A 14178-nucleotide genomic window follows, 5' to 3' on the forward strand; every position below is an offset into this window, starting at 1 on the left:
CATCTTGTTTAACATTTCCATTACAAAAACCAAAAGCCTTTCGAAAAGGAAGCGGTCCTTAAATATACTTGATTTATATAGTTAAGCTTGATAGGTTTAATTTTATAGGAAGAAACTATAGGGTCCATGGGAACCCACGTAGTCGAGTTGGTCAGCAAATATATTTCGGGGTCCGATGGTGTAATCGCAAGGGGTAAATGCAAACCGTGATGTATTATTCACTAGGTCAAAATAAAATATTTATTAAGGAACATATTATCATTATGATTTTTTTATTGAATGCGTTTTTTTTAAAATAGGTTGGTAAGGGTATGCGTGTGTGGTGAGTATATATCTTAGTGTCAATGTTGTAGATTTATTGATTAAGATGCTCCGCCGCTAACAGAGCTTTACTCATGTGTATATATGATTAACACAAAATAATTCATTTTGCTTTTGGTGCATGCCCAATCAGTACGTTATTTTATATAGGGCATAATACCATGGATTTTTTCCGGGATGCAATTAATAGTTTTAATATTTTTATCCTGACGAAAAATAATAAAACTCAAAACTTTTCAATGGTAGTGATGGTGTAAATTAAGTTACTTTTGTAACTAAAGAAATACATTAACCCGTCTGCTTCTATTTTTGATTGACAAAACAGTATAATTCGTCAGCGGTGCAGCATCTTTAAAGGATCATTAAAATTCCTTGATAACTACATATCTTTGCATTAAACAAATTTCTAATTAATGCCGACAACTTTTCAAGATTGTCCAAAATGAAAGTTAAATTGTTAAAAGTTCTGGGAGAAGCATTGTGTTTATATAACGATATGATAAGACGCTGCACGCCGTGGGCCGCGGTGGCCGAGTGGTTAAGATATCTCGACATATAACCACAAGCCCTCAACCTCTGGGTAGCGAGTTCGAATCCCACGTGGGGCAGTTGCCAGGTACTGACTGATGATCGGTGGTTTTTCTCCGGGTACTCCGACTTTTTTCCTCGAACAAACCTGGCACGTCCTTACATGACCCTGACTGTTAATAGTAAAACTAAAAAACCCAAAACCAAACTGCACACCAGACTTAACTTTAGATGGAACTAAAACAATATGTAAGAAACTGTTAATTTAGAAATCGACTGTTAGTTATATCGTGATGAGTCTGTCAGTTTACATTTCATAATTTCAGCCAAAGTGAGGTCACTTCGATGTCAAAATCCTATATCCGGAATGTTCAATCAAACGTTGATGTCAATTTAAAGTCTCAAAATATATTAATGATGTCATATATTTGTATGATGAGCGAGTGCCCTCCCGAGTGAGGACAATATTGTTCGGGGAGTTAACCCCAAGGCACTCCAACCCTGGCGACTACTATCAAAAAATAGATATGCATATATATTTGTTTCTATGCCATCAATATATTACATACATCATTTTTCAGCTGGGGGGGGATAAAATATTTGCATTGTTTACAAAAAAACGATGTTATAAATAGTTTCTTTGGTTCTAAGTTGAATGTTTAAATTCAAGATTAAATGACATATTGAGTTTCGTTACATCCCTTTCTGTTTTATTTACGTTATTATTCCCACATATTGTAAACCATTTTAAAAGCTTCTCCATTTTACTACTTTCTACATGCTCTGCAAATTTTATTTATTTCGCGAGTTTTGACATATTCTCAGTTTTTCGGCGATTCCACGAAATTATATTGCACCCGAAAACAAGTTGGTTAATACGACCTTATTTTATGTCTAATTGCAGTAACAGATCCTGCGAAGTTCATCAGAGACCTTTGTGGAAAAAGGACAAACAAGCAGGTGTTTTATCTTGCCGACCCAAGGAACAGTAACCGTTTTATACAGTGTGACGTGAGCGGTCAGGCATTCCAAATGGATTGCCCGAGTGGAACAATATGGGACGATACAAAAAAGAGATGTGATTTTCAATAAGTTTGTCAGGTCTTTAAAAGAATATTTTGTACCGTTGATATATTTAATTACTGAAGTAGTATCTTCTAATTTTATTTTCTTCACTGACTGTCGTTAACTTAAAGGTCTGTACGTAAATCTGTACAACTATTTGTCGTACATTGGTGTAAACAAACCTGTTTTCACATCATTTTTCAGTTCAAAAACTTGATTAGACTTGTCACAGCGAAACGTTTGCGAAATTAATTATGCGCAATAGTAAATTTGTCTGAATAAGGTTACATTACTTTGTTAGTTTAACTATCTCTAAATGACACTGGTACATTATCACAAGCTTACATTGTGAATAGTGAAGTACATGTATGTTATCAATTATGGTTTATTTACTCCGATGTGAAAAATCGATATGAAAATTAAAGATGCTATACCGCTGACAAATGGTATTTTTCTCTATCAAAAACAGGGGGAGACGAATAAGTATTTTTGTTCAGGTACAAATGTTACTTACTTTACACCAACACCACCATTGACAAATTTGAGTTTCTAATTTTACTTCAAATTCAAAATACCAGAAATAATTGAGTGCGTCCTAAAATCATCCATGGCACTATGTTCTATATGGAATGATGTACTGATTGCGTATGCTCCAAAAATAAAAATTTGATATTTTATGTTATATATTGTATTAATTAATCATACATGTATATATAAACGATTAAACACCAATTATTGTTCAAATGACGAGTGTCGTTTATGTTCTGTCGGCGATGGTGTCTATTTGAGTTTCAAACAATCTCCGAATGAGTGGTTAACCGATTTTATGTCGCGTTATTAATTTCCTTAAGTAAAATGTGCCCTATTTTTTACTCACGAATCAGAAAAGGGCTTTAAGTATGTTGTTCACTACCAAAAGTTACCCAATATTTTGAGAATTTAAATACTTATCATGCATAGGTTTTAATTTTACGAAGTCAAATAAAATAAAATTTTGTCTGTATTTCCCAAAATCATGATATCTATACCTACAATGCAATAAATTGAGTACATACGCTCAAACAAAGAAGCCAAGCTATGGACCACCATATCGTTTCAATTCATATTTTATCAGTGATGCGACTAAAAGTGACTTAGATATGTTTTCATCTAAACATACATCAAACACACAAAAACAAACTATTACAGTTCATAAATTCTGTATTGTAAATATGTCTACAAACCATCATACATGTTTGTCCATGCATTTGAATGAGTTTCACCTCTTATTCATCAAAGCTTATTGTTTTCAAAAGATCACTGAAGAAAAATGTGTCAAAAGGTTTTACTAGTTTAGCTTTTATTATTCTATAAGTGTTAATAAATGCTCAACACTAGTTTTAGCGGTCAAGTCGATTATCAATGATTGATAACATTTTTCATCACCAACATCTACTCAGACAGTTCTTGGTTATGCCTGTAAAATCCCGGGGTTATACGAGATGGCTCGTTAATTCCAGGTTATCTTAATCAAACAACAATCGTCAGGTGGTTCTGCATGGGTGATTCTGCATGGATATTTAATGCCGTAGTATCTGTCCGCCTGTCTGTCTGTTTGCCTGTTTTATATGAAACACAACAAACGAGAAAATGTATAATGCAACAGTGTATAAACTTCAAGAGATCAAAGAAGCATGTCATACAAAATAAGATTGCCACTATACATCATTATTCATTATGCTATAAACGCAAGGATAATATAGAAATATCATTATGAATTTGTAAAAATAAACTTCTTAAAACATAAGATATGTTACATATTAAAGGGAAACTTTGTTTTTTATGTCTATTGAATAAAAAAACAAAAACTAAAAAAACATATATTTTGCCTTCAGGGCTGTCTAAGTTGCTGCATGGAAAACCCTTTCAAGTAACAATAGTCAGAGAAAATTATGAGCTAGTATATGCAATTTAAATGGTCGACAGGCGACATTCCTGAAACGTTTGAAGAATCCTGTATAGACCGAGTACAAGTGAATACACAGCTAGGTGAGTCCTAAATTCTTCTGATGAATCTGGTGAGAAATGGGTCTGAACTAAGTATCTGGTATAACCGAATAATTTGGGACAAAAGTTCCAAAATGATCATGCGCAACATGATAAAGCCCCAAATGCTGTCTGTTTGCCTGTCTACCTACCTGCCTGCCAGTCGGTCGATTTCCAGGCGATATCTAAAGAACGGATTGATAAATTTTGTTCAATCTTCAACTGATGAGGTAAAATTGCTTAGGATTTATTTTTGGGCCGTACGGTTCACTGCAAAGGTAACATTACTAAAACAATACATTGTTTGGAAAATGTTGGTTTATAGACCATAATATGAGAAAGAATTAAAACTTGCTATTCAATGGCAGATTATGAGGTAACACATAGTAACATGAATTCGTCAAAATAAACAATACACGTCATAACAATTGTCATTACAAAAATCTGCTGTGTTTATCATCCACTGTCATAAGACTGCAAGTCTCCTCAAACCTCTATTAAAATGGAATTGCTTGAATATATAGAGTTTACTCAACGAGGGGCTGTTGGATATGTTATTTATTTCACGCAAGTGAGCTACTTTTTGAAAGTTGCAAAAGACACAAGATTTCTTTTGTAACTTTTGAAAACTGACTTACGAGTATGAAAAAAATACTATAACCAATAACTTTCTGTGACATGTTTCTACTAGTTGAGGAAATTGCTAACTTTTGAGAATAACTTTTGAGAATTTTTTGTTCTTTATGGTGCCGGACAAAGATTGAGGTGAACGTTATTTTCCAACATATGTAAATAATGTGTAGTAATAGCTTCATAATTGAATATGCCCTTAAACAGTATTCTCAATACCTTTAAGTTTTATAAAGTCATAGTAAAAATGAAAGGAGATTAAAATGAATGTCAATCCATTTTTGTCTAAGCCATGGAGATAAGTCGAAAAACTGTACAATACGTGGGAGAGAGAACTGTGTCGAGGCCCTTCAGGTGTTGTTTAATGAATTAGTTAAGGGTGTGTATTCTTCTGGGGTTTCGAACGAATTAAGTAACGAATTAAAAGATTTCCATGTAGTATAATTTTCATACTTGTACTGTTATACATAAATGATACCCATACAGAATAATTACAATAGCACAAGTGAAATTCACAATAAAACACGGGTAAATCCAGGCTAACTTCTCTGAAATAGACTATAATCTTTGTCACAACATTCTGCTAATTATCAGATTATAAAAAGTGGGCAATGGTGATACAGCCATGGACGGAATGCATGAAGCATGCATTTGGGTTGGACAACTATCTGTAAATTCACTTCACCATGTCCATCGGGAATGATGGAGGGATATTACTTTCTCAATTTAAGCGATATTTCTAATGTCTGATTTGGTAAAGAAATGACATATGAAACTACACATGCAATATAGGCATTTGTTTGAAAGTGTCTAGCTAAAATGATCACAATGATTTCCAGGCCAATTCAAAACAGTCGGTGCCCCTCAGAACTTTTATTGAAATTGGAGGATTTAAAAAAATTGACCTCTCTAGGAACAATCTTTGATTTAGTTGGAAAATACTAAATCATTATGCACATATACATTATGTATATCTTCATACCATGTGCAATTCCATTCAACAAGCCAATGAGATGTAGGTGAAATTCTGAAATATTGTGGAAACACTATCAAAATAAAGGTAAAACTATAGTGTAGATGATTAGAAATTTAAAGTCAAAAGTGGTGTAAGGTTTCAGAAAACGGGAACAGGAGTTAATGCTGTAGACAAGTGTTAAATGGTGAATTCACAATAAGGAAGAAAAACTCGATCTGGAATATATACAGAAATTCTGTGGATGTGTTTATTTTCGCATCAATAGAGGATTCAATTCTCTTCATATTCATAGTGTGGGATGTTTTCGTAATTTAGATTAAAAAATAATGGAATATTCCGGCAGGTTGTGTGTTGTTTTTTCAATATAATTATGGGATTATGCCCGGAGACATACTCACCCGTATTGTGTAAATCTCCAATAAGTTACCTTTTACCGTCTTTAAAGTGATTGTCTTATGTTAGAGTCACATATAAGACAGTAAAAGGTAACATATAAGACAGTTACAAATAATCGTCCGATAGTGCGTAAGTTAAAGTACAGAAACAACAATAGATGACATAATAACTATGTTTTAAGACTTTATATTCATTGATCTTTTTAATGTATAAAGGGGTTGGAAGAAATCGAAGAACGGCAGCATGACGTCATATGAGAATTGATGACGCAAGCAATTTGTGACGTGACTGTGAGAAAAAAGAAAGTTTAAAGTCTCGACCAATCAAAGGAATGTCATATTTCACCAATAGAATATCAATATATTTATCCAACACCCGTAACATTTATACGATGGCATGGGAGCGGAACTACATGACGTATTGTGGAAGAAAGATATGTTAACTAGCCTATCAGACAGATTAATAGCGTTATGCTTCACCACTTTTGGGATTGTAATAGCGACAGGCCTTCCAGGTGCCCTCAAGCCTCAAACAACATCAAACTTACTACAAGGCATTGTTTTGTAGTGACGAAAATAGAAATAGGTTGTTTGCTTCATTGTTTCACATTTATATTTGGCTTAGTTTAGCTCGAAGTTAATTTCAGGTTAACTTATTTTGCGTTTTTAATATTTTGTGTCAAGTGTTTATAACGTGTCTTGGAAAGCTGACTTAACTGTATGATACTCTGTAGCCCTATTTCAAATGTATTTTGAGTTTTCAATCTGAATTAGTTCCCTTCATTTCACATCTTGTGTCATACTCGATACTCCAGGGATTCACATCACTTACGAAATCTACACTTCTAGATAATCTCATAGTAAAACTGAAGGCAGCTCAGGTGAACACATCTCTGAACCAATCACGGGCCTGCATAGCTTTCCGTTGAAGATTACAGAGAGAGTGAAGCCCAACTTCAAAGCCTCACAGTCAACCACAGTGTACTGTTACACGGCTCTTTTGATGTACATCAAAGGACTAAATTATCTGTTCTGTTGCCTGCAGTTCTGCTATAAGATAGTCCAGGGGTGTAGAGATCGTAAGTGATCGGAACCCCTGGAATATCGAGGATGTCCTTGTGCATAAGTCATTTTTGCCCTACAGGTTTGGCGTTAGAACAGCCTACCTGCAAGACACAAAATTGATATGCTGATTTCTTACTACCATGTGTGAGATCGGTTCATCTTCTTTAAACAAATGTTGTAGGAAAATTGCCTTTTTATATGTGAGCGCGGTTCATTTTCTTTAAACAAATGTCGTAGTAAAATTGCGTTTTTATATGCTTTCTATGGTCTTTCATTAAAAACGTTAAATGTCATCACCACCTGGACCACTGAAGCTCAAGTTTTAGTATACAGCACGCTGAACTCGATATATCACCAAAAGGAAGCAGAGAACGGGGTTTTACTGTAGTTTGTTTGCTATAATTACAAATACTTCTCATATATATTTATAAAAATCGGTTTTTTAACCTTTTACCTAAAGCGATATTTTTATATATTTAAATTTATTATTATGTCTGATATAAAGCAGATAAAAAATTACAGTTTGAATGAACTATCCTCTATAGTCTAGGGGTTACTATCACTGACGTTATATCCACCCCGGACTATGTCATAGTAAAACTGGAGGCAAGAGAACAGAACATGTAATTAAGTCCTTTGATAATCATCAAAAGAGCTATTTAACGGTACACTGTGGTTCACTGTATGAGTTTTAGGTTGGGCGTCACTCTCTCTGTAGTCTTCAAAGGAAGTCTTTTGTAGGTCTGTGATTGGTCAGAATTTTTTTCTGGAACTGCCTCCAGTTTTACTATGTGATAGTCCAGGGATATAAAGACCGTAAAAATAAACCCTGGAGTATCGAAGAATGCGAGAGAACTAAAAAATAGTTTGGCCCTCAATATTCTCGATTTCTCAGGGATTTATTACCACAGTCCGCTTAACATTCACCAAAGAATTGAAGTGCATTGTTTAAGAGGTGGGGTGATGCCGAAGTACCCTGAGAAAAACCCTCGATCTACGGTCAGAACATTTCAACTGCATTAACTGGGATTTGAACTTTCTTGTAACTCAGAGTGGAGGGCTAGGGCTTATGTACACAGGCAATATTTTTCACGTGAATTTCACATGAAAATTTCACGTGAATCGGGGGGAAATCACATTGTTGATTTAACGTGAACTTCACGTGAATTTTTTCACATTAATTTTACATGAAAGGAGATAATCACGTGAAATTATCATGAAGATATATTCGAAACATATATACCACTTAGTCAATGCTGCCTTTAAAATAATAAAAAAATAATAAATTAACATCATGATTTATTAAGAAAAAAAAATATCGTACTACACAGAATTCATCGGACTGCAAACCATGCGTATAATTACTCTGTGTCACTTTTTATTTTATATCGATATATTTCATTTTTCTCTCTATTTTAATTATCACATAAGCTGAAAAGTCTCTAAACAATTTCTGTACCTTGTAATACACATCAGAAATAGATGTTGTTTAGAATAATTATTTCATTGGTTCTGTTATTACCATCTGATTCTCATTGGCTGTTCGCTACTTCAGTATGACAATCTGTCAACATATAGCTTCCAGAGCTTTGCTGACAAATGTAATATTGCACGCTTGTACAAATAAAAAAAAACAATTATAAAAAAGTGATGTTTGTTTTTCGGTTGTTTATTAAGTTTAACTTTCAATTAACAAGTAGGGTTATTTAAGGACGCCTTCCCTGTACGTAATGCGTGCGTGTTGCGTCTCTTTGCGATAGTGGAAAGTCTTGCCCTTTAGGTAGTACTATCTCATTGAAGTATATCGCCATAGACACCGGGCAGCACGTTCAACCCAGTCATATTATACTGACAACGAAAGAACCAGTCAACCCCTCCTTCTATAATGAACGTGAAGCAGGTGTGAAAAGTAATGTTCACACTCTTTACTTTGAGAATCTTTATAGATTGTGATGCTAAACCAAGAAAACAGTTCAGCATCGATGATTTAATCTAAAAGATTAAATACCAATTTTGACCTTGATCACTATTAATGATAAAAATCTTACATCGAGCGCCATAGTCAACCTTAAAGCATCACTTTGTTTAAATCTGTTCATTCAACATTTTTGTAACGCCGATGGCATTGAGGACGCCGATTATTTTGGAGACCCTAGTCAATTTCATTTATTACTTTAAGAAATCTTACTATAAATTAACATTTTGTCCAATGCTTGATATATTGTGTATAATTTTGAAATTGATATTAAGATTTTTACCAATTCTGACCTGTATTGCTGTTGATTATAAATTCGTTTTGTTATAACATGTTAAAAAAAACCACAAAGCAAGATATTAATTTGCAAAAGTTATTGAGAGTTTATTAATTGAGATACACAATGGCGGGTTGAATGACACGTATGCTTATATAAGCAAATATGAATTTAAATATAGTAGTTTAAGAATATCTTCACAAGATTATATTATTTGACAGCTGCTTCTTAGATGCTGCGTAGATCAAATTTCATATTTTATTTATTCAAAAATTGTTTGCCTACGCAGGCATGAAGGGTTCTGTGCCAGCCAGTTGTAGGGGGACAGGCCCTGAGATACGCTCTTCCGGCCAAGTCACATTGAACAAACTTAGACGCGTCTTCGGGATACGGTAAGTAATAAGCATTCTCGGGACGTGTTTCACAAATATTTCTTATGAGCGTGGCGGTGTCAGCCTCCGAATTCGTTTTTGATACTACTGTTGCTTTTGAGGAAGGTTGTGTGGTCTGTTTCCTCGAAGTTTTCGCCATGTTTGTAGCTAAAACAAACAAAAGTCATGTCTCTCTTACAATAATTGTTAATATTTCAAAGGTAACGGTAATTGTAATTATCTTAATTTTAAATATTTTCTCCCATCTCACGTAGAAAATACAATAACTGATGTAAATGTTTGAATGCGAGGATTGTATCAATCAGGCATTTACTATGATTTTGCAAAATGAAATAAAATATACCCTTGCACAGAAAAATTGCCAGCGGTTTATCCATCGATATAAACCTTGGATGTGCAATTGCAGTATATACTAATAATAGCATGCCAGTCTGTTATAATAAAGTGTTTTCATTTGGAAAAAAAAGATATAGGTATATTCAAATTAAAAATAACATGTTTTGTATTGGTTAGACACGGTGGCCTAGTGGTTAAGATGTCCCGACATATTACCACAAGCCCTCCACCTCTGGGATGCGGGTTCGAATCCCATGTTGGGCAGTTGCCAGGTACTGACCGCTGGTCGGTGGTTTTTCTCCGGTTACTCCGGCTTTCCTTCACAAACCTGACTCGTCCTTACATGGCCCTGGCTGTTAAAAGGGCGTTAAACTAATAAATCCAAAACCAAGTAATATAATTGTACGTACTCGCTGGTAGGGCTGTGGTGCTTCGTTTTGTTGATTCAGTTGTCGATCCTGTTTCCATGTCGATCTGGTTTGGTCTTTCGTTAGAGCGGAGAGTTGTCAACTGGTTGTCTGTGGCTGAAAACATAAAGCATTACATCAATTCCACGACAAGTTGGACCAAAATAATATTTAATCATTATGTACTCGGTGTAATTCTACTCCGATTACCCGATCTAATGCCAGTCATATTATTTTCGTAACAAAAAATCTTTTTTATTATCTATTAACCTTATTATTTCGTGTCAAAAATGTTTGGTCCGTGCGTAAACTTTTCATTCTAACGACTTCTCAAGAACCGAAAGGCTCCGGGTACTGATATTTGGCCTGCAGCATGCTGGGATAAAGGGATACCAAGTTTGTTCAAATGAATGACCTTGACTTTCACTCAAGGAAACAGGGGTCGAAAAGGCTAAAGTCTTTAAACGACTTCTTCTCAAGAACCAGAAGGCCCAGGTTACTGATATTGGGCCTGTATCAAGCTGGGAAGAATGGCTACCAAGTATGTTCAAATGAATGACCTTGACCTTCATTAAAGGTCACAGGGGTCAAATAGGCTAAAATCCCTTAACAACTTCTTCTCGGGTCAATGCCCGGCATATTTTTACTCAAATATATGAATTTACATAGACATGAGTGAAAAAACCGTCTGAGAAAGTTTTATGGTGCTGTGCCTAGATGTTCAAACAAGGAACTATGCCAAAGGACCTCTTTCATAAGCCAAGGGATTGTGAGTTTTTGTTAGTCGTATCTATATCAAAACTTAGTGTAATGTCTAAAGCATAAATGATAAACTCGCGATAATGGAATTAATTCCTGACACTTTGACTCAACATGTAAACCGCTTTATAGAGAAGATTTCAATTATGAGACAATAACTCAACCATCCATTGGATCGAAATTATCAGTTGATTTTTATTTTTAGTAATAATACTCACCACAAACACAGACTTTCACCGTTCTGAAATTTAGAAAGATATCATTCAATATCAATCAAAAAGTCAACATGGCATTTTGGTACATTGTATTTTTAAACTGAAAAGGAACTGAAATATCCCCACCTCAAACACTTTGATGGTGATTTTGTTCTTGTTTCTTATTCTATTTCATTTTTTTTTTATCTTCCATTACTTTTTTCATATTTTTACAAAATGAATTTCTGTAAAATGTATATCAAAATCTTGTTAAATCTTCATTAAGAGAACATTTATTTTGAATATCTGACCTGGTACATCGTGACTTGAAGAGCACGAAGGTCCGACATCCCTTTGTTACTGTCTGTTCTTCTATCGTGGTACCGTACTGACAACCAGACGGACAGCTGCCAACAAACATCGAAATAACAACAGTTGGTAATAACCAGCTCGGTATCAGCATAACAACAGTTACTAATCACAAGTTCACTATTAACATAACAACAGCTGTTCATCACTGGATCACTATCAACATAACAACAGTTACTAATCACAAGCTCACTATCACCATAACAACAGTTGGTAATCACAAGTTCACTATCTATATAAGAACAATTGGTAATCACAAGTTCACTATCTATATAAGAACAATTGGTAATCACAAGTTCATTATCACCATAACAACAGTTGGTAATCACAAGTTCACTATCTATATAAGAACAATTGGTAATCACAAGTCATTATCTATATAAAAACAGTTGGTAATCACAAGTTCACTATCTATATAACAACAGTTAGTAATCACAAGTTCACTATCTATATAAGAACAATTGGTTATCACAAGCTCACTATCACCATAACAACAGTTAGTAATCACAAGCTCACTATCAACATAACAACAGCTGGTCATCACAAGTTCACTATCGATATAAGAACAGCTGGTAATCACAAGTTCACTATCGATATAAGAACAATTGGTTATCACAAGCTCACTATCACCATAACAACAGTTGGTAATCACAAGTTCACTATCGATATAAGAAAAAAAGGTTATCACAAGCTCACTACCACCATAACAACATTTGGTAATCACAAGTTCACTATCGGTATAAGAACAGCTGGTCATCACTGGATCACGATCAACATAACAACAGCTCACTATCGATATAAAAACAGTTGGTTATCACAAGCTCACTATGGACATAACAACACTTGGTAATAACAAGTTTATTCTCGACATAGAAACAGCTGTGATAACAAGCTCATTTTCAATATAACAACAGTTGGCAATAACGTAGCTCACTATCCACATTACAACAGTTGTTAATCACAAGCTCAATCTTATTTTCTTTACTCGACAACAAACATCTACCTAACAATAATTGGTTATTACAAGCTCACTCTTTTTTTTTCTTGCTCGACAACAAAAATAAGACACACACAACAAAATATATATATGTATTAGGCATACCAGCAAAAATCTAATATATAGACAGGTTTAGCGGACTATTTCATAAACGACGCGGTACGTTTCCGGAACCGCAATTAAAAGTATATTTATAACCAGTTTAACGGCAAAAAAATCTCTATTCATGGCCTCAAATGATATTAAAATGCCGTGTAATTCTATGTTCAAAACCATAAAAGTTTGCCGAATGGTTAATTGCGATCCATTGTGCTGCTTATTATTTGTCTACTCCCATTGTTCCATATTACTGTTTCTATCATGTAATCGTGTTCGTTGTGGTGTGTCTTGATAAAGGGGCAGATCGCCATGATTTTTTTTTTTTTTTTTTTGTCTACACGGTTGGAATCATTTCTTTGTCCCATATTTACCATTTGACGTTATTCGTATCATTCATACTTACGTTTGATGGGATCTCATGTCATCTGGAAAATCCGGTTAATATTATTTATTTGACCCAAACAATAAAGGTTAATATCCTGACGCAATTGAAACATAAAACGGCCCCGTGTCATGGAAATTAACGTTTTATTTATTTATTTCAGTGGTCATAAGTGTTTTATTATACCTTCCGCGATCCTACACAATTTGTCATTTTAAAAATCAAATGTAAGAGAAACATACCTCAGAGCTCCAACTCCGCTGAAGTAAAGCATTATGCCCAATGTAACAGTTGTCAAAACCATCATATCGCTGCAGAAGCACGTCCACTGCATGATAAATCAAGTGAAAAAGTAATATACAAGTCAAAGTTGAGAATTTTTACCAGGAGATGGTTAAAGATGCTCCACCGCTGACAAATAGTATTTTTTCACCATCAAAAACAGGAGCAGACGATTTAGTATTGTTCTTCAGTTACAAAAGTCACTTTCTTTTACACCATTACCACCATCGAAAAGTTTGAGCTTCTAGTTTTACTTCAAGTTAAAAAAAATGAAAAGCAATTAATTGCATCCCGAAAAAATTCCGTTGCACTATATCCTATATGGAATGAAGTAATGATTGCACGTGCACCAAAGGCGAAATAAATTATTTCATGTTATTTTTTATGTTACTTAGGCATATATACACACGATTAAACACCAATTATTCTTCAAATGATGAATATCATTTATGCTCTGTCGGCTGTGGAGCATCTTTACATACAAAAGTTAAATATAAATGTAGATTGGTAAACTATAATAAATAAATGTAATTTGGTGAACTTCAATATATAAATGTAAATTAGTAAACTTCTATATATCAATGTAGATTGGTGAATTTCAATCTATCAATGTAGATTGGTTAATTTCAATATAAACTTCATTATATCAATGTAGATTCTATCAATGGAGATTGGTGAACTTCAATATATCAATATAGATTGGT

The 14178-nt window shown here is 34.2% G+C and overlaps 1 protein-coding gene across 1 annotated transcript; it reads right to left on the minus strand.

Moving 5' to 3' along the window:
- Positions 1 to 9104: 9104 nt before the first annotated feature.
- On the minus strand, positions 9105 to 13949 carry LOC138304702 (uncharacterized). The gene is made up of 5 exons (XM_069244931.1): positions 13435 to 13949; positions 11657 to 11752; positions 11370 to 11392; positions 10396 to 10509; positions 9105 to 9796 (listed from the first exon to the last, which is right to left on the minus strand). The coding sequence occupies exons 1-5, from the start codon at positions 13524 to 13526 to the stop codon at positions 9516 to 9518; spliced, it is 606 nt and encodes a 201-aa protein (XP_069101032.1). The 5' UTR covers positions 13527 to 13949; the 3' UTR covers positions 9105 to 9515.
- Between the last annotated feature and the right edge of the window lie 229 nt (positions 13950 to 14178).

Source organism: Argopecten irradians, chromosome 12 (assembly GCF_041381155.1).
Source record: "Argopecten irradians isolate NY chromosome 12, Ai_NY, whole genome shotgun sequence".
Lineage (NCBI taxonomy): Eukaryota > Metazoa > Mollusca > Bivalvia > Pectinida > Pectinidae > Argopecten > Argopecten irradians.